This window comes from Nanorana parkeri, unplaced genomic scaffold (assembly GCF_000935625.1).
Source record: "Nanorana parkeri isolate BGI_ZX_2015 unplaced genomic scaffold, ASM93562v1 scaffold324, whole genome shotgun sequence".
Classification (NCBI taxonomy): Eukaryota; Metazoa; Chordata; class Amphibia; order Anura; family Dicroglossidae; genus Nanorana; species Nanorana parkeri.
In genome coordinates this window covers 278,713-301,009 of record NW_017306592.1, presented here as the reverse complement: position 1 = coordinate 301,009, position 22,297 = coordinate 278,713, and the positions used below count along the sequence as shown (strand labels likewise).

Below are 22,297 nucleotides of genomic sequence, written 5' to 3'. Positions count from 1 at the left end.
GGTGGGCTAATTGACCGGGTCGGGAGACCCAGGGAAAATGACAGGAGAATGGTGTGACAATGGGTGCACTGGGCAAAAAACCGAAGGATGGCTGAGGAAAAAGAAAAAGGACTTACGTTTCGTTTCACGGGACCAGAGGATGGACGGCCGGTGCAAAGGATCGGGTCATCCGTGGTATCTACCTGGAACTGGTGAGCCAGGGGATGTGCATCCACACGGGGAGAGGAGGCTGTGGGCGAGGAAGAAAAGGGGGGGAAAAAGAGCAACCACAGGGATGGGGACTCAGTCCGTGTGTGAGTCCAGGGGCTGAGTGGTGTGGAAAAGAATCAGCGGTACACTAGGCACGCTCCCCTACGATAAGTTTGCAGATACACAGGCACTCCTCCTGGGTTTTAGGGCTGCACACGATCTAGGGTCATACACTGTTCACCCCCTTATTATCATTACAAGAGCGCTGTTTGTACGTTTTGTGTTTTTTATTCAATACAAGCAATAATTTATGAGCAACATTTCTTTGGCCGGGGAGTTTACATGTTTAAATGGCACACGGCTCTCTCTAAAAGGTCTCTCAATGCCAATTCAATTAGATAATACCACACATTATCACTCTTAGCCGGCACTTGTTTTCGATGTTAAACAGCCACGGCAGGCAGTGTGTGCCAGGACGCATTGGAAATCATCTCGTGGAGAGGCCAGGCACAATTATTTCCCTGCGCTAATTACTGTTATTTAAAGAATTAGGTCATGCAAAGTGGACGTGTTCCGCTGACAAGCCCGATGATGGAAAAAAAAACACCAATGTACAAGAGTTTGCAAAGGTTGAATCTCAATGCGGACCTGAAGTCAACAACTGAAGTTAAGAATCAAAACGCATTATGGAAATGCGGGGTGACGGTCTGGAAAGTTTCAGATTTCACCCAATGTACTTGTTCCATGTCTATGCCGATGCTGAATACGGACTAATGGGCGCCATTAAAGCTTGACCCCGAGCACTTTTAAAACTGCGATGAATGCAGGTAAAGTATTCATTAAAAAGTACATTTATTTTTAAAGCTGAACTTTGGGGAAAAAAACATTTGCAATGTTAAAGTAAAGTATCTGGCATACCTGGACGCTGGCGCGTTAGACAATACTTTCTACAGATTGCAAAAGTTTGCACTAACTACCAGACTAGAGGTGGGCAATCTCTAGCCCTCCAGCTATGGTGAATCTACATATCCCGTCATGCATCTGTCTTTAGGAGTCATGCCTGTGGCTGTATGAATCTTGCGATGCCTCATGAGATTTGTAGTTCCTCGGCAGCTGAAAGGCCAGAGTTTGCCCACCCCTGTACCAGAGTCATGTGTATTCTTCCTTTAGTCTTGGCGTGCTTTGTGTATTTCTTCCAGATCTGTGCGGTAATCCAGTAGAGCTTCTTGTAATAAAGTGCGGTCACTGCTGCTCTCTTTCCTTGTGTGGGGTGACTGGTCTTGTCCCTGCCCCCTCCTGCAGGCAGCCTGTAGTGGGTGGGGCCTGCAGGTCAGCTATGCTCTCTGCACAGGCAATGTACAACACAGTACTGATGCCACTGCTAATTTTATATGGGAATATCTGGGTTTTGCACACAAAGTGAATTTAAATCCTTTATGGCTAATAAGGAATATACAGGATTTACAGCAAAGGTTTTTTAGCAAGAGTTAAGCTTTAAAATGACATTAAAGGATAAATGCTTGTGCAAGGACATACCTTAAATAATTGAAATGTTTTCAGGAGTTCCTCCAGCGCTAACTCCTCTCTCAGCTGGCACTTCCTGCGCCACGGAGTCTGTGCGGGTGCACGCAGCCGCATTGAGTTACCTTGCGTCTCTCCTCGTCTCCCGGAGATCTGAACTGCACATGCGCCCGCTCAATGTTAAAGCTGAACTTCCGGCAAACAGAAGAAAAGTTGGCTGCATATAAGATTCTGCTTGAATAGTTTATTGAAGCTTGTACAACATCACTGATGTCCCGCCCAAGGTGTCCCCCCCTCTGGCGCGTTAAACCCAATCACGGGCTTGGTCGCAGACATAGTCGTAACTTCTGAGCTTTTTGCCAGAATGTTCAAGTACAGGCAACAAATTAGCACAATATGGCCGACTTATCCCGCAAAGTGATCTCTTTCAGAGCTAAAATGTGTGCACCCCCCTCCACAGCCAGTGCTTCCATCTTCACCCTGTCTTCTTTCAAGTTTGGAGTATTCAGACTAGGATGACGCAACTCCTGCACATGCACACTGGTGTTACTTTTTCCCCCCCGACACAGAATTGCTCCAAGACTGTATACATACAGCACATAAAAGGAAGACGCGGACAGGTAAGGAGAAGCATTTATGGCAGAAGAGAAATACAGGGTATAGGACAGCCTACCTGTCAGCGTTTTCTCAAATAGGGGTTTACTTCCACTTTGCTGTAGTAGCAAGAGACTGCAGCTGTGGCCCATTAATCTATCAGGAATTTTGCAGCCCACAGAATAAAGAACATTTGGATGTTGACATTATTGAGATAAAGAGCATAATGACAAGAGGAAAAAAAATGCTCTGTACTCATTAGCCCCATAGACATGAGCCCCAGAGATATGAACTCTGTAGATATGAGCTCCATGGATATGAGGCATGTACACATGAGCACTATATAGTCATGCGCCCTGGGTACATGAACTCTACAGACATGAGCTTTGTGGACATGAACTCTGTAGACATGAACTATGTAGACATGAGTCCTGGGTACATGAACTATGTAGACATGAGTCCTGGGTACATGACCTAGGTAGACATAAGGCCTGAGTACATGAACTCTGAGTACATGAACTCTGTAGACATGATCCCTCAGTACATGAATGCTGTAGACATTAGCCCTGGGTATGTGAACTTCAGACATGAGCCCCATAGACACGAGCCCTGAGTACATAGACATGAGTCCTGGGTACATGAACTCTGTAGACATGAGCTTTGGAGGCATGAACTATGTAGGCATGCACCCCGAGTACATTAACTCTGTATACATGAGCTCTGTAGACATGAAGCCCACAGAAATTAAGCTCATAGGCATGACCCAGAATGCTGCAGAGTTTTAAGCAATAATGGTGTCACTCTTTGTCTTTGGCTATATAGCATAGCAGTTGTCTGTGAATCATAGGAAGAGAACTGCTGTTTTTTGGTGAGTTTTTTGTTTTTTTTACATTTCACAAACGTATCTCAACTTTGCATTCAGGTCTTTGGTTGAAGTCCTGGGTAATAGGCAGTACATTAGAAGGAGTACACTTACCTGCTCATTCTGAGCCCACTCTCCCTGCAGCCTCAAGGATGGCATCTCCCAGACAGACAGTTTACCCGAGAAATGGATAGCAGCCAGGAGTGTTTCATCCGGGGAGAGACTCATCTTAAAAATTCCATCCTGGGGGGGGAAAAAAATATATATATATATCTATATCCGCTCAGTACTAAATAGAATGCTTCATGATTATATTTTTTAAATCGAGATTTACATATCTGTAATTCAAGCACTGCAGACAGCACATCTGCTGAACACGGCCTGCAAGAAATCAATTATAAACTAAACCACCAAGAGAGTATTTAGGAGCCCATTTAGAAAAAAAAAAAACAGAGAAAACAAAATGAGAATCAAATTGTGTGGTCCATAGTGCCTTACTGGAGACTTGGTTTTCCCAAAGTAGAAAAATGGCAAAAGTGGCCTCACTAGATCACTACTGGAGCAACTGGTGGCACTAGCACACCTAGACGAGTCCAAAGTGTTTTTTGGGGTATAAATAAAACATCAAAAAGTCTCATTGGATCACTCTGGGCAACATTTACACTTTTGTTTCCTTTTTTTTTTTAAATAAATAGTAAATTACGATGGAGGAAAAAACTGACCGGACCCATGTTAGTCTAGGGGCAGCCGAATCTAAACAGACGGGTATCAGTTTACATCCGGTTACCACTGAACCGGCAAAAGGGATCTCTGATCCTTCTGTTTTTTCTGACCTGGCCAGAGCCGGGGAGCAACCAGATGTAAATGGACACCTGTCCATTTATGGCTGCCAACAGACTAGCATCCCGCTGAAAAAAGTCACAAGTGGACCTGACCAGAAAGCCCTGTGAAAGGGGCCTAAGGTTTGCGTCCTTTCCCATTTTTGCAGGCCTAGATGGAACTGAACAGAATAAAGGTAGTGTAAACTGATATAAAAGGACGTCATCAGTTTATGTCCATTCAGTTTTTGGGGTTTTTTGCCCACCTCCACGTGGGACATAGGGAGGGGAAGGTTCAGGATGCTCTGTGCATATATTTTGTGCAGCAATCAAGGCCAGGGAGGTCTCTCATAAGACACTTATTAATCTGGTCCAACAGCAGACCATACCTGAGGGACACCTTCTGCTCTCAATACAGTGATAGGGTGGAAAAGCAGAGGCTGTGGCAGGACGTGTTCTAGGCTATGATCCCAAACTGGACAACCCTTACTGATAAGTAGCAGCAGAAGCTTTCATTCTTCAACAAACCCCCCAAAAAACAAACAAAAAAAATGAAATGAAGACAGATGTGCAAACTGATTCAATATTCATCCATTTTGTATGCAATGGAACTGATGACACCTGCGTGAAAGGGCCTTTCACGCAGTCCGATCAGGAGGGGATCCATGCACGGATGGATCCCCTGCTGATCAGAAAGGATGTTGAAGTTGTGACATCCGTGCCTGTCCAGTTTTTAACTCTATCTTGCAATGGAGGAAAAAAATAAATAAAAAAATTACTAGACCCATTTTGGTCTATGGGGAATCGGATGTAAGTGGACTTAAGTGTCGGTTTACGCCAGATTACCTGCGATCCAGCACAATCAGGTCCAGCGAAATGGAACTCCGATCCGTTTGTTTTTCCAGGCCTGGCCGGAGCCGGAGGTAACCGGATTTAAACAGAAACCTGTCCATTTATATTTTGCTGCCCATAGACTAACATTGGGCTTCCAACCAGGTCAACTCGAAAAACTGACAGGCGGACCTGATCAGAATGCACGTGTGAAAGTGTATTTAAAAATCTTCAAACAGATTAGATTCCCGTGCCAGCTTGACACAAGTCCCTTTTATTTTGTGAATAGAAGAAAAGAAAAGAAAATCACACATCAGCCATAAAACTGACAAAAACGAAATCTTGTAAGTTATCTAAAAGCATCAACCAAAAACAAAAGGGAATTGAGCTAAAGCCTGAGAGGAGAATGTTTTTTTTCCCCAAAATCAATATCGCCCTTATTAGAGAGAGAAGAAGAGAAGGGGACAGGAAATGATGAAAAGAGAAAGACATAAACGAGCATTTAGGAGGCAGACCAGGAGACGATATACACACTGGCGCTGCATATAACTGTGTTTATGTGAAACATTACTGCCGAATAAACATTCTCTCTATTCTACCGGCAAATTGGTAGGAACACAATGTCTATTTCCTCCACAGATTATACAAGATTTATTCCATTCTTTTTTCATCTATTGTGAAGTTTTCATCTACAAAGCTAAAATGCATTGCAAAATTCAAATACTAGCAGAATAAACCTTTCTACATAAGCTTAAGAGGTTGGTGAAAAAAAGCGCGATGGAAAATGTATTGCCTACCACGGAAAAGGAACCAATATGCACGCTGTTTTATGCGGCATATAAGAAATAAAAGCTACAATGTAATCACATTTTTTTTTTAAAAGCTACAAGTTCAGGAGGTTTCGGTAGTCACAATCCCTTTCAAAAGAGGAAATCACCATTTGGATCCCAGATTGGTGCCCGGCCTCAAACGCAAAACCTACTGTCTAGTCCTCACAGGCCAAGAAGGCAGGATTCCTTGCCTTAGTTCTCAACCGGTGTAACCTAATGACCGACATTTGTCCCTGGTCATTAAGTTGTGACCCAAGTCGCACTGCACAGAAGCGCATGGCGTTGTGGTACCGTGCATTCCGGTGCGGGCTATTGAACGGTGGGCGGGAGGTGCATTTGGGGTGCCTTTCAAATGAATGGCAATGCAACACACCTCCTACACCAGAATGTGAGGTAGGTGTGATTACATGCTTAGGTGCATTAATCACATGGGACTGTGTGATTAACGCACTGTACTAGTGTGAACAAGCCCTCAAAAACACTGACACACTCACAGACATTCTCACACACACATACACACTCCCATATTTGTTTTTATTTTTGTTCTTTTTTTTAAGATCCACCCAGTCTCCCTATCTTACGAGAACTGGAGTGGATCCTCAGCCTGGGGTCCAGTGTGGGCTGCTGTGCAGTGATGGAGCTCCATGCATATGTGAATTGCTTGTCCGGGTCCCTTGCGTGCCCTGTAGAGGTGCCGGGCAACAGAATGTCACGTTAATGACGTCGCTCCGGTCAAGACACCTCCACAGGACACGTGAGGGAGCTGTAAGCAATGCACATATAGATGGAGCTCCCTCGCGGCCATAGACCCATCCCGCCTCACCTCAAGCTGACACTCGGCTCCGGGCGGCATATTTTGAATGGCTGCTTAGTGCGAGGACAGTGCTGCGCTAGGGGGAGGCTGGGAAGCCTCTCAACTAGAAAAGTGGAAGGCATGCGGTGACCCACTGAACACGAGGTTGCGACCCATTTTTGGGTCACTAGAAAAATGAGATACAGCTATTGGCAATAAAATATTATGGTGTGCTGGTGACATTTTTCTATTGTTCATGTGTGGCGGTGCCATCTGCAGTCATTTCGAGCACCCATCCTCATCAAGTGGGAATCCCGGTAAGGAGTATGGTTCCTGTTTCTGTCCACTTTTGGGTCACGACCCACCAGTTGAAGACCAAGCCTTTAGTGCAGCGGTTCTCAACCTGTGGGTTGCGACCCAAAAGTGAGTTGCAACTCACTGTTGAGGGGGGTCGCAGCATCCACTTCTGCTGCGCTAGGTGAGAGGCTTCTCAGCCTCCTCCTAGCGCAGCAGTGTCAGTCAGCGGGAGGACAGCAGAGGCTGTGAATATAAAAGTGCCGCTATACACACTTCCTGGCTGCTGCAGCGACATCTAGTGGTCGGGGAGTGTGTACAGCAGGGCTTTTCTATTCACAGCCCCTGCTGTCCTCCTGCCTTGCATACAATGTGAGCTCTGCAGGAGGCGGGCAAGTCCAGTACCTTACTAATTCTGGAGTCCAGCGGTCCGTTGGGGGTCACCACAACTTGGCAAATGTTACCAAGGGGTCCCGGCACTAGAAAGGTTGAGAACCACTGGTTTAGTGGTTGCCTATTGGCTTCTATGGTCCAGCAACATGGACGCTTGACCTCCTCCCTAGAAGCTGGGCTCAAGAAGAGCAGCACTGCCTAGACAAACTGTAGTAGAATACTGAAGACCCTTCTTGATAAACATTAGCAGTAAACATATTGGATTTTGGACTTAAAAGCAATCTTGAGGTTTTGTACATTTGTTCTTTGTTTTTAATGACCAGAACTAAAAGATTTGCTTTCTTGGTTAGGTACACTGCCATTCCAAAAAAAAGTCACCAACTTGATTTAGCTAAGCAAATAGGTCAAAGTCTTCCATTGGATGATAGGTCTAGTTTCAGCAATGTTATGTCCCCAAAAAATGAGATCAGCTGACTACCTGAATATACTGAATGACCAGGTTTTTCCATCAATGGAGTTTGTCTTCCCTGATGGCACATTAGGTATATTCCAGGATGACAATATCAGGATCCATCGGGCTCACATTCTGAAAGATTGGTTCAGGGAGCATGAGACATCATTGTCACACATGGATTGGTCACCACAGAGTCCAGACCTTAACCCCATTGAGAATCTTTGGGATGTGCTGGAGAAAACTTTATACAGAGGTCTGACTCTCCCATCGTCACTAAAAGATCTTGGTAAAAAATTAATGCCACTCTGGAGGGAAATAAAAGTTGCGACATTGCATAAGATTATGGAAATGATGCCATGGTGAATGAGTCCCGTAATCAAAGCTAAAGGTGGTCCAATAAAATATTAGAATGTGTGACTTTTTCTTTGGACAGGCAGTGTAGATATGAAATATTTGGTATCCTTTTTAGCCAGCTGTGGAGCCTTAGGCGACTCCCCATGTTTTCCAGTAAATCCTTTTGCTTTCTTTTTGAAAAAATCCTGTTATTTACAGAGCTCAATAACGCAAGTTGAAATTTACATACACAAGTGAATCAGAGCAGTTTCAGAGCAGTGACATTACCTTATTGGAGAGCTCTGTCAGCAGTTCCAACCAGAGATATGACACATGAAAAGAGACAACTACTTGTGTGCTGTTTATTAATCCCAGAGTGCTCTATAAATCGTTTGTGCCTGTTTATGTGTATTGTAAGGATTAACGTCAAACAGAGAGCTTGCAATGAGCCAATCCAACATTATAGTGGTAAGAAAACCACCAGTAAAAGTAACAATAAAAATTCCACCCCAGGAGCTTTTTGACATAATGAGCAACAATGAACAGCAAAATGCACATTATGGCAGACTTAAAAGCAAAGTGATGCCCTCAAGTGCTGTGATGTCTGCGCTGCCCTTCATCACAGGTGATTCTATCTTTACCCAGTCTTCTAGGTGAAGACTGTTCAGCCCAATTCCTGTCCATGCACATGTAATCCATGCAAATCCTGTCCATGCACATGTAATCCATGCAAATCCTGTCCATGCACATGTAATCCATGCAAATCCTGTCCATGCACATTCCAACTTCCTCAGGGGTGCCTCAAAATGCTCACACAATGTCATGCCCCTGATGTGAGGATGGCTCCTGATGTGAAATAGGGGGACTCTGATGTGAAGGAGGGGCCTTCTGATGTGAAAGGGGGCTCCCAATATGAAGAGGGACTCTAATGAGAAGGGGGAGCCCCTCTTTTTGTGTTTTTGCATGGGGTCCCTCCTTAAAATCCATAGCAGACCACTATTTTGGAGAAGGCTCCAAAAGGAGTTACTTCATCCCAGCACAGAATAGTCCAGAGACTGTACACTAATGTGCAGCTCAGTGAACACACAAGGAAAATAAGGCAGACAGAAGCATTTATGACAGAAGACATTGATGACGTATTCTCTTCTGGCATAAAAAAGAAAAGCCTGTCAGTGTGTTTTTAAAGACATGGTTCACTTGTGCTTGAGGGCTGTTCACACCGTCCAGTGCATTCATCTCACAGTTCTGTGACATGAACACAGTGGGCGGCTTAATCAAACCCTCCCAGCGTTCTGGGGCAGGAGGGAACATGGTAGTGCCATTCATTTCAATGGCACCGCAGACACGCCTCCCGATCGCAGTGTGATCGTCCACAACGGAACACGTGGTACCGCAATGCCCTGTGTTCTAGTGCGGTGCGATTGCAAAAAAACAGCGTATGCACTATTTTTTGCAATTGCACCACACAGGAACACAGGGCATTGCGGTACCATGTGTTCCGGTGCGGGCGGGAGGCATTTCTCCGTTGCCATTCAAATGAATGCCAGCGCCATGCCCGCTCCAGAATGCGGGGAAGAATTAACGGGTCCAATGCGCTCATGTCATGGAACATGGAACCCTTAAACAGACAACACTGAAGTCTATGCTTGCAGGGGTTTGTCCAACCTCCTGGCTATTTTACTGCCCAGCCTGGTCTGTGCATAAGCAGTCTACTCACTAGACAGTTCCATTGTTGTTTACCCAAGATGTCGGTATGGTTTTTAAATGCCTATCTGTAGGGCCAGCCAGACCTGGACTAGTACCCCAGCATAAATGAGGGTAGACCAGCCTTTCTCAACCAGGGTGCTATGGCACCCTGGGGTACCTTCCAATTTCCTCAGGGGTGCCTCGAAATGTTCACACAATGTCATGCCTCTGATGTGAAATAGGGGGACTCTGATGTGAAGGAGGGAGCTTGTGTTGTGAAGAGAGGCTCATAGTATGAGGAGACTCCTAATGTAAAGGTGGGAATCTAATGTGAAGGGTGCTCCTAATATGAATGGAGAACAATGAGAAGGGGGTTGCATGGAGTCACCCCTAAAATCCATACCAGACCACTATTTTGGAGAAGGCTCTGCTATAGATTGCGGAGGGAAAACACATCAGTTTTTACATTTTAGACTGGTGTGCCTCGAGATTTTGCCTACTTTTCAAAGGTGCCGTGACTGAAAAAAAGGTTGAGAAATGCTGGGATAGACTACTCTCCTGGACCAAACCCACCTGTTCCCAACTTGGATCCGTTTTGGCACCCTAAGAATATTCCTTACAGAAATATTACAGCAATAAGCCCGGTTCTATTCTGCTGAAAGCTGGGGTGATCAGTTCAATGCATTGTCCCTTTGGACCAGATTCCAGATCACAGAGGCATCCTTGAATCATTTAGAATTTTGGCTCACACTATATAACTTCGAGACAAAGAATGGCGCACATTCCTGGATTCTTGGTCTTTTAACATAATTGGTATGTTCTGAACATAATGACAGTTCAGCTTGTCACAAAATCAGTCACACAAATGATCCTTGCTCTGTTACCATGAGAACAACCAAAAACAATAAGCAGAACAAGAGCGTTACTTCTGAAATTCCCAAAAACTAAAACCTACATCGCTGCAAGAGCCAATTACAATGTCTTCATCCCCTACACTTCTCCTTCACGTCATTATGTTTACTACCCAACTAAAACCTGTTTATTGTAACCTATGAAATACATACTGCGTCATAGTGAGATCTGTACTTAAATATAGCACAAGGGGCTGATTTCAGCAACATCTGGCTGTATGCTGTTTGTGTAGCAGACAAGCTGAATGCATCAATAGGACAGTACATAACCGTGCTCTTACCTTTATACCACTGACTCTCTGCATGATGAGAAGCATCTTAAGGGCCTGTTCACATGATATCAGATCCTGATCAGGTGCAGATCTACAGATGCGGTGCTACTGATGCAGTGCGTTTTTGATGCGTTCCAGTTTAAAAAAAAAAAATTTTGCTGGAGTGGGGCTGTCAGTATGTTAGCTGCAGTGCGTTTTTGACGCGTTTTGCATTTCCGGTCCGTTTCCTGACCGGACAAAATGTGACATGCAGTATTTTTTCTGTCGTAACCTGAACGGACTGCGCACGTGAGAACTGTAGCCCATAAAACACATAGGGATACATTGGGATGCATTTTTAGTGCAGAAGCGTACGGATCAGGTCAGGTCAGAAAGTGGACGTCGTGTGAACAGGCCCTAATACAGCAAGACCAGACTTGAACACTCCCTACCAAGGCAGTCCTGCACTCAAAAAGAGATCAGGCTGCATCTGAGCACTATGCCCCAATTTTAAACTGACACCTTCTATTTAATGCCGAGCTCCAGGCAAATGTCTACATACACAGATGCAATACATATCAAGTAGCTATTATAACTGAAAACATTATTTGCATTTCTATGTATTAAGCCTCTAAGATTTACACAGCACAGCCAGGAGGATAACACCACTGTCTCTTTTAAAAATTTAGAAATACAGTGCTGATACCAACCCACACCCAGCAAGCTGATTGGATATTAAAAGAGCAGCGGACAGATGAGGTCATCTTTCTACTCACTCTGTTCTCTTCCCCTGTCAGCAGCACTGCATGCAGCAAACCTCACTGGCTCCCAATGCTAGCCATCCCTCTGCCAGTCTTCAGTACAGGAGACGAGAACAGCAAGAAGCCAATACCAAGATAGATTTAGGTACTTGAACTAGTGGCTTTTAACCACTTGCCGTCCGCCCGTTGAAAAAAATGTCATTTTCAGGCCTAAAATGTGGAATATAACATGGGTGCAAAAATTGAAAAAAGGGCCTCAGTCATGAAGGGGTTAACACCGCGGATGTCAACTCGTTAAAATACATTGATTGATTTACTAAAAGAGTTTAAAGTAGAACACCGGGCAAATCAAATCTTAAAGGCGAACTATGAGGTTGCACTATGAAGAAGCTTATGTAGCACAGATCATGCTTAAAGTGGGTCTACCTCTGCACTACAAGGGTTAAAGGAGAACATATGAGGTGAGTGAAAATCACTCATCCTCATAGTTCGAGCCGACGTGTGTCAATGAAACTGTCACACGTCGGCTCTATAGATCGGGAAGTGAGCGAACACATACCGTCACTCGCTCACTTCTCAATCATCTCCCTGCAGAGAGCCGTGACTGTCAGTCACCGCTCCCCGCAAGGATCCCCACCTCACCTCGTCTCTCCGATCCTCCAGCCGTGACTGGAGTAATGGATGGGGTGGGTACAGCTGGCTCTGCCTCTAGATAGGCAGAGCCAGCTGTAACTCACGCAGCTGGGTGGATCTCGACAGTAATGTCGGGATCCGTCCCGGGTGCAGCGGTCTCAGTATACCGTGAGCTGTAGCTCACGATATACTGAGCTTTGGGTGACGGGTGGAGGTTAGTATATGTCCTCCCATGGCCCTTAGGAGAACTATGGGGAAAAACACTTACTCTGTAGTTCTCTTTTAACCCTTGCAGTGTGGTCTAGCCCCGCTGCAAGGGTGAAGATTTGATATGACCGGTGTTCTACATAAAACTCTTTAGTAAATCAATAATTGCTCGTTTTGCCTAGGGAGCTAAAAAAAAAGAAAGAAAAAGTCAGTCATACTCCCCCGAACCGTATATATATTTCATATCTAACCAAGAAAGCAAATCCTTTAGTCCTGGTAAAAATTATTAAAGAACATATGTACAAAACCTCATATGTACAAAACCAGATTGCTTTTGAAGAAAAACTGGGCAAATAAAATCTTAGCCTTGCAGTAGGGCTACCCCACACTGCAAGGGTTAAGTGCTTGTTTTGCCTAGGGAGCTAAAATATACTCACTGAATTAATTTTCCAGCAGGACTCGGCACCTGCCCACACTGCCAAAAGCACCAAAACCTGGTTCAATGACTGTGGGATTACTGTGCTTGATTGGCCAGCAAACTCGCCTGACCTGAACCCCATAGAGAATCTATGGGGCATTTGATTGGACAGTCTGTTGAACAGCTGTTCAAATAGCCAGCTTCCACACAATTTGGTGCCGGATGTACAAACACGTCATTCTCAGTAACCTCAGATATATTTATTTGATGTGACAATTTTTACACAAGCTCGGTCACAGCTAAATGTGAAAGTGCAGCCTGTCCTGGCCAGAAACCAAGATGGCCATCTGTTTGAGGGACTCCCTAGAGTCTGCAGATCAGGCTACTAGACTCAGATGTACATGTAATTGAATAACAAAGGCCCTGGAGCGGGACTGAGGGTACCACTGCATTCAACACCTCATAAGACAAAACAATTTAAGATTTCTTGGGAAATGAAGTCTCTTTATCCTTTTGCTATAAGCAATCATTACCAGGAAAAAAATGGAGGGGCCCGCAGACCACGACAGAAACAAAATAGGTGACTTGTATGATGCTTATAAAAGCAATATTCATTGATGTGATGTACTAACAAGCTTATTTAAAGTGCACCTGTTCCCAGATTATGGACTATCTCTATTTACAAAGTCTTAGCAAGCAGAAAAAGAGCCCTGACCTCTCAAGCTGCTTGTAAGGTGATGGTATTCATTCTCAAAGATCATCAAAGATCACAACAGAGAATCTAGCGCAGTAGTGGTAAACGTATTGCATATATGGGGGGGTCACGTGCAGCCCCCCACATGTCCAGAGGGCCTCACAATAATTTTCATAAATTTGTGTTGAGTCCATGAGCAGTAAAACATACCATACTGCACATTAACGTATCGCTGTGTGTGCGTTGTAGTGCTATTCATTTAGAATGACACCTCAGCCCACTGTTATAGTATATAGTTATAGAAGGGGGCAACACACCCACACGGCAGGACACCACAACACAAAGGATACAATGTATTAACTAAATGTATTCATTTACTTTTTTCACATGTTTTTCTTCAAGGGTGGACTGGATCGGGTCATTGGAGACCTAATTCAGCCCACCATGCAGCTCTGCAGCAACAGATCACTTCTAATAGTAGTTTACTTCTAGCTGTCATCTGTAATTTAGACAGGAGCTAATTAACCTTCCAGGATGTCTTTGAAGTGTGGGAGGACCCCAGAGTACCCGGAGGAAACCCACACAAGCACAGGGAGGACATACAAACTTCTTGCAGATCGTATCCTGACCGGAATTTGAACCGGGGAACCCCAGTGCTGCAAGGCAAAAGTGCTAAATGTGCCATGCATTCCGCTGTCAAAAGAACATTAGGGCCAGTTCACTATAGCATTACGCTAGAGGCACAGTATCCGTTTGTTTAGCGCACTCTATCACACATCACAATGCACTTTGCATTGTGATGTGTGATAGAGTGTGATGTGTGATAGAGTGCATTGCATTGACGTTCATTCTGAATGGCAACCCAAATGCACCTCCTCCAACAATTCCATGCAGTGAATAAAAATGGCGCAGGTTATTGACGTACCGCCTGCCAGGAGGTGCGTTTGGGTGCCATGCAAGAAGAATGACAACACACAAGCTGGCCCAGCGTGCGATGCATTGTGATGTGCGATTAAGTGTGCGAAGTGCACATATACCATGATATTATTAGCGCAACGCTCTAGCATTAAACGCCCATAAACAAAAACGCTGTACCGTTTGTGATTGCTTCTTTGCAATGGTATACCTGTAGACCATGTGCAGCCACTCCCAAGCCTGTCATTACAACTCCTAGGTAGGCAAACCCCCCAAATATTGCCCTAGATGGCATGACGTTCCAGACGTAGATGAGTGCCCCTAGCATCACAGGAATAAGCACAGAAATGTTTCAAACCGCGCACTCCGCTTACCCTCCCCTCTGTCGCACCAGTGATTGAGCTCAGTGTTGTCTGACAGAAGGAGAGAGAGCGCAGCACATGTCCTACAGTTAACCTTCCATTGCAAAGTTCCAATGCAAAGAAGTTTCTTTTTAAAAGACTGTCCAGTGTTTTTTTTTTTATGTACTGGGGATCGTGGAATGGATTTTATGATAAATATGAACTAACCTAATAAATGGTGCATAAAAAAAAAAAAAAGCACAGGTCAGTAGCCAGTTACTTAATAATTCATTATTATTATTATTAAAGACTAAAGTTTTAGCTGTGAATAAACCTATTTTTATCTGGAATTCTCCTTTACATGTTTTTTTTAATTACGTTAAATAAACACAAAAGCTGCGGCAGATTGCAGGAATAAAAGTAAGCACTCCGGTCCGATTTCTTTTGCCTCTCCGCACCAGTGACTCTCAATCACCACTGAGCTCTACTTGCTGGAACTAAATTAATGACGGTAATCCCTCTACTTACCTGTTCAGTTCCGTGTCTGCTAGATAATCGTGCCTTAATAATCCTCCAGAATCCTTTTCTCTTCAGCGCCTAGAAAATGAGATCAAGCCATGCGTTACACCAACAACCTGAATTACAGACAAAAAAAAAAAAATCTTCATTTCCGCAGGAAGAAAACTCCCAGAATGAGAGAAGAGATCAGAAAAGGAGGAAGGGGGATAAATAAAACCACTCAAGTCATTACATTTCCCAGGACACACTTTAAGCCCCTTCAGGCAATCTGGAAATTAATTTAGAACTACTGTGCAAGGCGGGAAACATAGGGGACCACATGGGCCTTGGTATGAAAAAAAAAAAGCTTGTGTTTATCTTTTCAATGCTTTTAATTAAATTGATAGAAATAATAAGAAAGAGACTTAGAAGTTGATTTTTATGTAATTGTCGGGTAATATGTACAATTGCAAATGTCAAATCTCTGGAGAGTCAGCAGTGTAAACCTCAATGAATAAATGTGATTGAAAATGTGTCTAAAGCCAAAAAAAGTTTATATTTTTTTGATAGATTGGCGAAGGATAAGAACCCGCGAGGTGTGCATTTCACTTCCTGGGTTGGTAATGGTGACCACCGTCACCGTGAATTAAATTCGGGGAAAGCCCAACATATTCAGCTGTCCCCAGAACAGTGATGGAGAGCAAATTTTCCAATGGGGACATTTGTTTTGGTGACAACAGGGCTGTCCCCATTCTAAGGCAGCCTAAGGTTGTAGCTTCAGCGGCATCTCTTAAGGTCAAGTTGGGGGGGGGGAGGGCGGCAGGCAGAGTGGAATGGCCGCTCTGCTGCATAATATTTGCAGTGTGTCTGCCGCCGCCTTTCTGGCCAGAGTGTCCCAAGAGCCTGGCGGGGAGATGTGTAAGGGCCATATACTTCTCCCCACCCAGCTCCTAGCAACCTGTGACACCATGGCCAGCGTCCTGCCCAGCTGCTGGCAACCAGTGACATCAGCTGGATGATGCAGAGGCCATCAACCCCTCATTAGCGTGCACCCCCCCACTGGAACATGCATCGCCAGCACCCACACCCCCAAACCCGCCTCAAGCGACTAAATGTCCTGGGTGACACCATGTAAAAGGGGATTTTCATCCATTTGGAGAAATTTTATCTCACTTACTAATGTCTTTACTGGACAGCAAGTGGTGGGAAATTTCACTGATAGGATATAGATGGCAGAAAAAACATGACTGTGGTTTAACCATTCCCTACTCCATCCATAATGAAAAAGGTTTTGGCTGTAGTGAAGTGAAGCGGCTTCGGGGGACTGATTGCGTAGACTCCATTCATGTACATACGCATGTGTTCACACTCGTACACACATAATACAGTAAACTATATTATCCGGTATTCAACTAACCACAACTCTCATCTAACCAGAAAAAAAAATCCCATGTACTCAATGATCTGCTGATCTGCTGCATGTATTATCCTGGAAATGATCGTGTGTCTATTTGTCTTAATTTGCTTTTGATTACTGCATTTCAATATTTTGACTTTGAAAGTGGCATGGTTGTTGGTGCCAGACGGGCTGGTCTATTTCAGCAACTGCTCATCTAGTGGGATTTTCACGCACAACCATCTCTCAGGTTTACAGAGCATGGTCCGAAAAAGAGAAAATATCCAGTGAGCAGCAGTTGTGTGGATGAGAGTGCCTTGTTGATGTCAGAGGTCAGAGGAGAATGGCAGACTGGTTCAAGGCAACAATAGCTCAAATAACCACTTGTTACATCCAAGGTATGCAGAATACTATCTCTGAACGCACAACACGTTGAAACTAGGAGCAGAAGACCACACTGGGTGCCACTCCCCTCAGCTAAGAACAGGAAACGGAGGCTACAGTTCGCACAGGCTCACCAAAATTGGACAATACAATAGAAGATTGGGAAAACGTTGCCTGGTCTGATGAGTCTCCATTTCAGCTGCGACATTCGGATGGTCGGGTCAGAAATTGACGTAAATAACATGTAAGCATGGATCCATCCTGCCTTGTATCAACGGTTCAGGCTGGTGGTGGTGGAATAATGGTGTGGAGTGATGCACAACACGTTGAACCTTGAATCAGATGGGCTGAAGCAGCAGAAGACCACACCGGTTGCCACTCCTGTCAACGAAGAACTGTCCAAGAGCAGGAACTGTCAATATGGACCAAATCTCTGAGGAATGTTTCCAACACCTTGTTGAATCTATGCCAGGAAGTATTAAGGCAGTTCTGAAGGCAAAAAGGGGGTCCAACCTGGTACTAGCAAGGTGTACCTAATAAAGTGGCCGGTGACTGTATATGTATAATCACTTTAAGGATGCCAGATCTCCTCTGTAAGTGAAGCTACTGGTACGGTGGGTAATTAGATCTGATTCTGCTAAAACCCGAGAGCCAAGTCTTAAAACACGAAGGGGTAATGAGCAGATGTTCACAATTTTCAGTAAAACAAATTCCCTTTATGATTATATAAAATCGAAAAAAAGAAAAAACAGAATAAAATGTAAAAAAAAAAAAATACTCTTGACAGTGGGTGGTTTACTGACCCTTTTGACCGTTTAAAAAAAAAAAAAAGAACAACAAAAAAAAAAAGCTGTAAAAATGCCAGTTACCGGCTTGGAATACTAGATCAGCGCCTGTGGTTATCTACATATTGCAACTGATGATTTTTTAATTTACTGTAAACATGTTAAACTGCTGAAAATTTAAATAAGGACATTAAAGATGCTCTGATAAATAATTAAGTGTTGAAAATGAACAGTAAAATGCTCACAAGGATTTTCCGATGACTTACCGTGCCCACGTCGTCCTCATAATTAGTGACCTGTTTGTAGTGGGGGGAGCCGGAGAGCACCCTCCAGGCTGTCAGCCCACGTTGCGTTGATACAGACACTCCATCTTCATTTGTCTCGCTGCCTCCGACTAGCAAAAGCCTAAAAGAGACAAAATTCTTAATATACAAAAGGTATATCTCTCAACTGCAGCCTGTTGGGATTGCAATTCTGAGCTATGATTACCAGAGTTTAAGTTAAGAACTGCCTCAACCAATATTTAATGTTAATAGAGACCAGCTGGGTTCTTATTCTTGTTCTCATAGTGCAGAGATGAAAAGGAGAATTTGATTGGCTGATGTGGGCGAGACAGATAATCTTCTTCACTCTAATACAGCCTACCTTATTATGGCTTACATTAATAGATTTAAATGGGATGTATAGTGCTGTAAAAAAGTAAGGCGTCTATTCAAAAAGGGTGAAGAGTTTGGAGAAGGCAGGAGAAGTGAACAATCTAGGACAATATAGCTGAAGTGGAAAATTTTTCCAAATCAGCTTTGTTGTCCTGTAAATGCCCTGTAAATGTTTTAAAACATGTTGCTTGCTTTTTCCTTGTCACATGCTTGCTTAGTCTCCTTGTCACATGGGAAGCATTGTATCCCTTTTCGCTGTGCTGAAAGAAGCCCATTGATTATAGTACTTACAGTGGCACTTACTTCAAGAGTATAATCTTAAATATACAGTCAAGTACCCTAACTAGTAACAAAAATGTATTTTATTTGTGTATCACTCGGCTGCAGATCCTCAAATCATCTCTGAATTGGTGCTGACGCTGTCCTTCCTTCTGGAGGGGGGCTACTTTTACTCCCCATGGTCCCTGTGTGTGTTGTAAAGTAGTCACCAATCCAAGCTCGCTCCCGTGATGGACTACAATCTCATGTTTAGTTTACTCATTTGTAATGAGATTGTAGTCCATCACAGGGGTGGGCTTGGAGCGGTGACTACTTTACAACACACACAGGGACCATTGGGAACAAAAGTAGCTCCCCTCCAGAAGGAAGGACAGTGTCAGCACTGTTGTGAAGTAGTCACCGCTCCAAGCTCACTCCTGTGATGGACTACAATCTCAATAAAAATTAGTAAACTAAACATAAGACTGTAGTCCATCCCGGGAAAGAGCATGGAGCAGTGGCCACTTTACAAACAGGCTAGAGTCCATAAACCCATCGCACTCTAAACCACTGTTCCAAAGATAATGAGGGCGGGTGCTGCGGCAGTCGACGGTTGGAAATCGTGGTCACCGGAAACTTAAAGTAACACTAAACTCAGAAGCTAAAGCTTAAAAATGCATTCAAGGACCTTAATTATTAACAAACATGTATCTTATTTGTGTATCACTCGGCTGTAGATCCTCAAATCATCTCTGAATTGGTGCTGGCACTGTCCTTCCTTCTGGAGGGTGGCTACTTTCGTTCCCTATGGTCCCTGTGTGTGTTGTAAAGTAGTCACCACTCCAACCCCACTCCCGTGATGTACTACAATCTCATGTTTAGTTTACTCATTTGTAATGAGATTGTAGTCCATCACAGGAGCGAGCTTGGAGCGGTGACTACTTTACAACACACACAGGGACCATTGGGAACAAAAGTAGCCCCCCTCCAGAAGGAAGGACAGTGTCAGCACCAATTCAGAGATGATTTGGAGGATCTACAGCCGAGTGATACACAAATAAGAGACATATTTATTAATAGTTATGGTATTTGAATGTATTTTTAAGATTGAACTCCTGAGTTTAGTGTCACTTTAAGGAAGCATTCTTCCTATTGTTTTACAGCAGCCCTGAAGTGGAATTATGTTCCAGGGAAAATTGTGTGATGGTTATCACATTAAGGACTATCTGATACAAATATAAGCAGAGACTTTTATTAAAAAGAAGATCATGCCAATACAATAAAAGTAAATGCAAGAATTATTATTCAGATAACAATGTCCCAGTAATATACATATGGAACAAATAATGGACCTGGCGTTTCTGTCAACAAAGGGTAAGGACATGAGAGCATCCTTGTGTCACTGAACAACCTCTGAGGACCTTTATGCAAGCGCATTAGATAACCCTTACTTTCTAAAATAGATAAATGCGGGCTTGAATCCATTATGGGGGGGGGGGGGTTTCAGCAAAATATTTCTGCACAAAAAAATAAAATGGAGAAATAAAGAGAGATGACACACAAACAGCAACTTCTCTAATGTGCACAGTATCATAACAACAGAAAATGTGCCAATTCCACAAAAAGTAATTACTCCAAATCATAGTAATTGCTCTCTCATTTGTTACCAAGCGAGGCTCCTGCCAGTTGGAATCAACACAACACGGTATTACATTTTGCAGAGGAGAAAAATAACAAGTAAAATAGGCTCGCCTGAAGCGGATATTATTCAGATGATGATAGGAGTGTGTGATGCATGGTTTGCTGGAATATTCGTTTCTGGCGAATGTTCAGCGCAGCGTGCGCCCGCGCAATGACAAGCCGGCAGGTGAAAATTAGACCTAATTGCCCGTGCTTTTGTTTTAAAGGGCAGGCTTTATTATTCATTCCTAACCGCCACTTAAGATGTCTCGGATTTTTATACAATGTGTGCATTTGTCAGCAAAAATAGAATGTAGGCTTACACATATCCAAATACTTACACAGGAATATCATTCTGAACCGCAGGAGATCAGGCACAGGGAGGATAAGATGTAGACGCTAAAGCAGATGTAAGGGCCAACTACTGGATGACATTAAGGAGTCTGTTTATAACCTATTTGCAGTGCCATTGCCCTACAAATGTTTCCGAAAGTCAGTTTAGTGTGAAAGGATGCAAACACAAATGTTCTTAGGTATTCTTTTTTATATATATTTTTTTTTTTCAGATTGAATGTATGTAATGTGGCATACACTAGGTGGAGATAAATAGAATCCCTAAGGGTCTATTCATAGCCAATTCTCAGTGCCAGTCACCTTATGAATCTTTCTGAATGTTTTTTCTTTGTGAATAGACACAAAAACATTTGAATGGCAATTGATTTTCAATAAATGGACTTTTGCTGATTACACAAAAATGATTGTGGGCTGGTGACATCCTTTGAAAACTAGACGGTATCATCACTGCGAGCACCCACCTGCATATTGCAGGTCATCAAACCCAGTAAGGAGTGCAGTAATACATCTTCTCTTACACTTAGATACAAAAACAAACGTTCTTAAATACAGTGGTACCTCGGTTCACGAATGCTTTTGTTTGCAAATAATTCGGTTCGCAAACAGGAAATTCGGCAAAATTTTGCTTCCGTTTGTGAACTCTGCATCGGGTGACGAACACAACCGCAGCCATCTTCCCTGCTCTGACACATGGTCGTGGCTTCCTCTAGTCGGAATCGCGGTCTGATTACAGTTTGATTCGGTTTGCAACCAGAATCGTGGAACGGATTAAGTTCGTGAACCGAGGTACCATTGTATATTTTCTTTTCGGGTTCAATGTTTGTAATGCAATACTTCATTTTGACCACTAGATGGAGCTGAGGAAAAACTTACTTCATATGCTCCTCTGCTCCATCTAGTGGCCAAATGCAGTAATACATTACACACATTCAACTCATAAGAAAATGGATCTAAGAACGTGCGTTTTTGCATCAATTCACACAGAACGAATATTCAGGAAGATTTTATAGGGCAAATGCCTCTGTGAACTGGTTATAAATAGACAGATAGGTTTTGTAAACCACTACGTATCATAAACAATCACCTTTTTAAAGAAAAAAAACAAACGTCATCCCCTTTTCCAACCTTTAGAATTAAGCCCATTATTGGGTGAAAAGTGTTAGAGTCAAGAGGATCCATGGTGGGACGATGTGAACCTGTGTGCTACAATAAATTCCTTAGCAAAGTGTGCAATGCGCGGCCGGACCTTACTTCCTGTAAGTGCCTTTTCAACCTTTGCAACGTATTAGTTGTACTTCAGTGCTACTGTTCTCCTGCAGCATCATTGCTGCCACTTCCTGTCTAAATGCACTCCAGTGATGGCTACATGCCATCTCATAAGGTGGCTTTCCTGAAGGTAATGAGAAAGGACCATGGCTGTGTAGTGCATGTTGAAACCCCCACTTGCAGTCCAATCAGAAACCTGCATGACAAGGTGACACTGCAGGAGCACAATTGGGAGACAGGGACAGACCGTTGTCACCCTATAACAGGAAGTGCCTGAACAAGGGCTTTCAT

General features: G+C 43.6%; 1 protein-coding gene across 1 annotated transcript in view; it reads right to left on the bottom strand.

Annotated features, from left to right (window-relative positions):
• The window catches only part of NBAS (neuroblastoma amplified sequence), a 578,163-nt gene that overhangs the window by 509,453 nt on the left and 46,413 nt on the right, over positions 1–22,297 (bottom strand). Inside the window, exons 10-12 of the mRNA XM_018558184.1 lie at positions 18,059–18,197; positions 15,258–15,326; positions 3,281–3,409 (exon numbers count right to left, since the gene is read on the bottom strand). Coding sequence (XP_018413686.1) covers positions 3,281–3,409; positions 15,258–15,326; positions 18,059–18,197 — 337 coding nt within the window. The remainder of the gene's footprint in view (positions 1–3,280; positions 3,410–15,257; positions 15,327–18,058; positions 18,198–22,297) is intronic.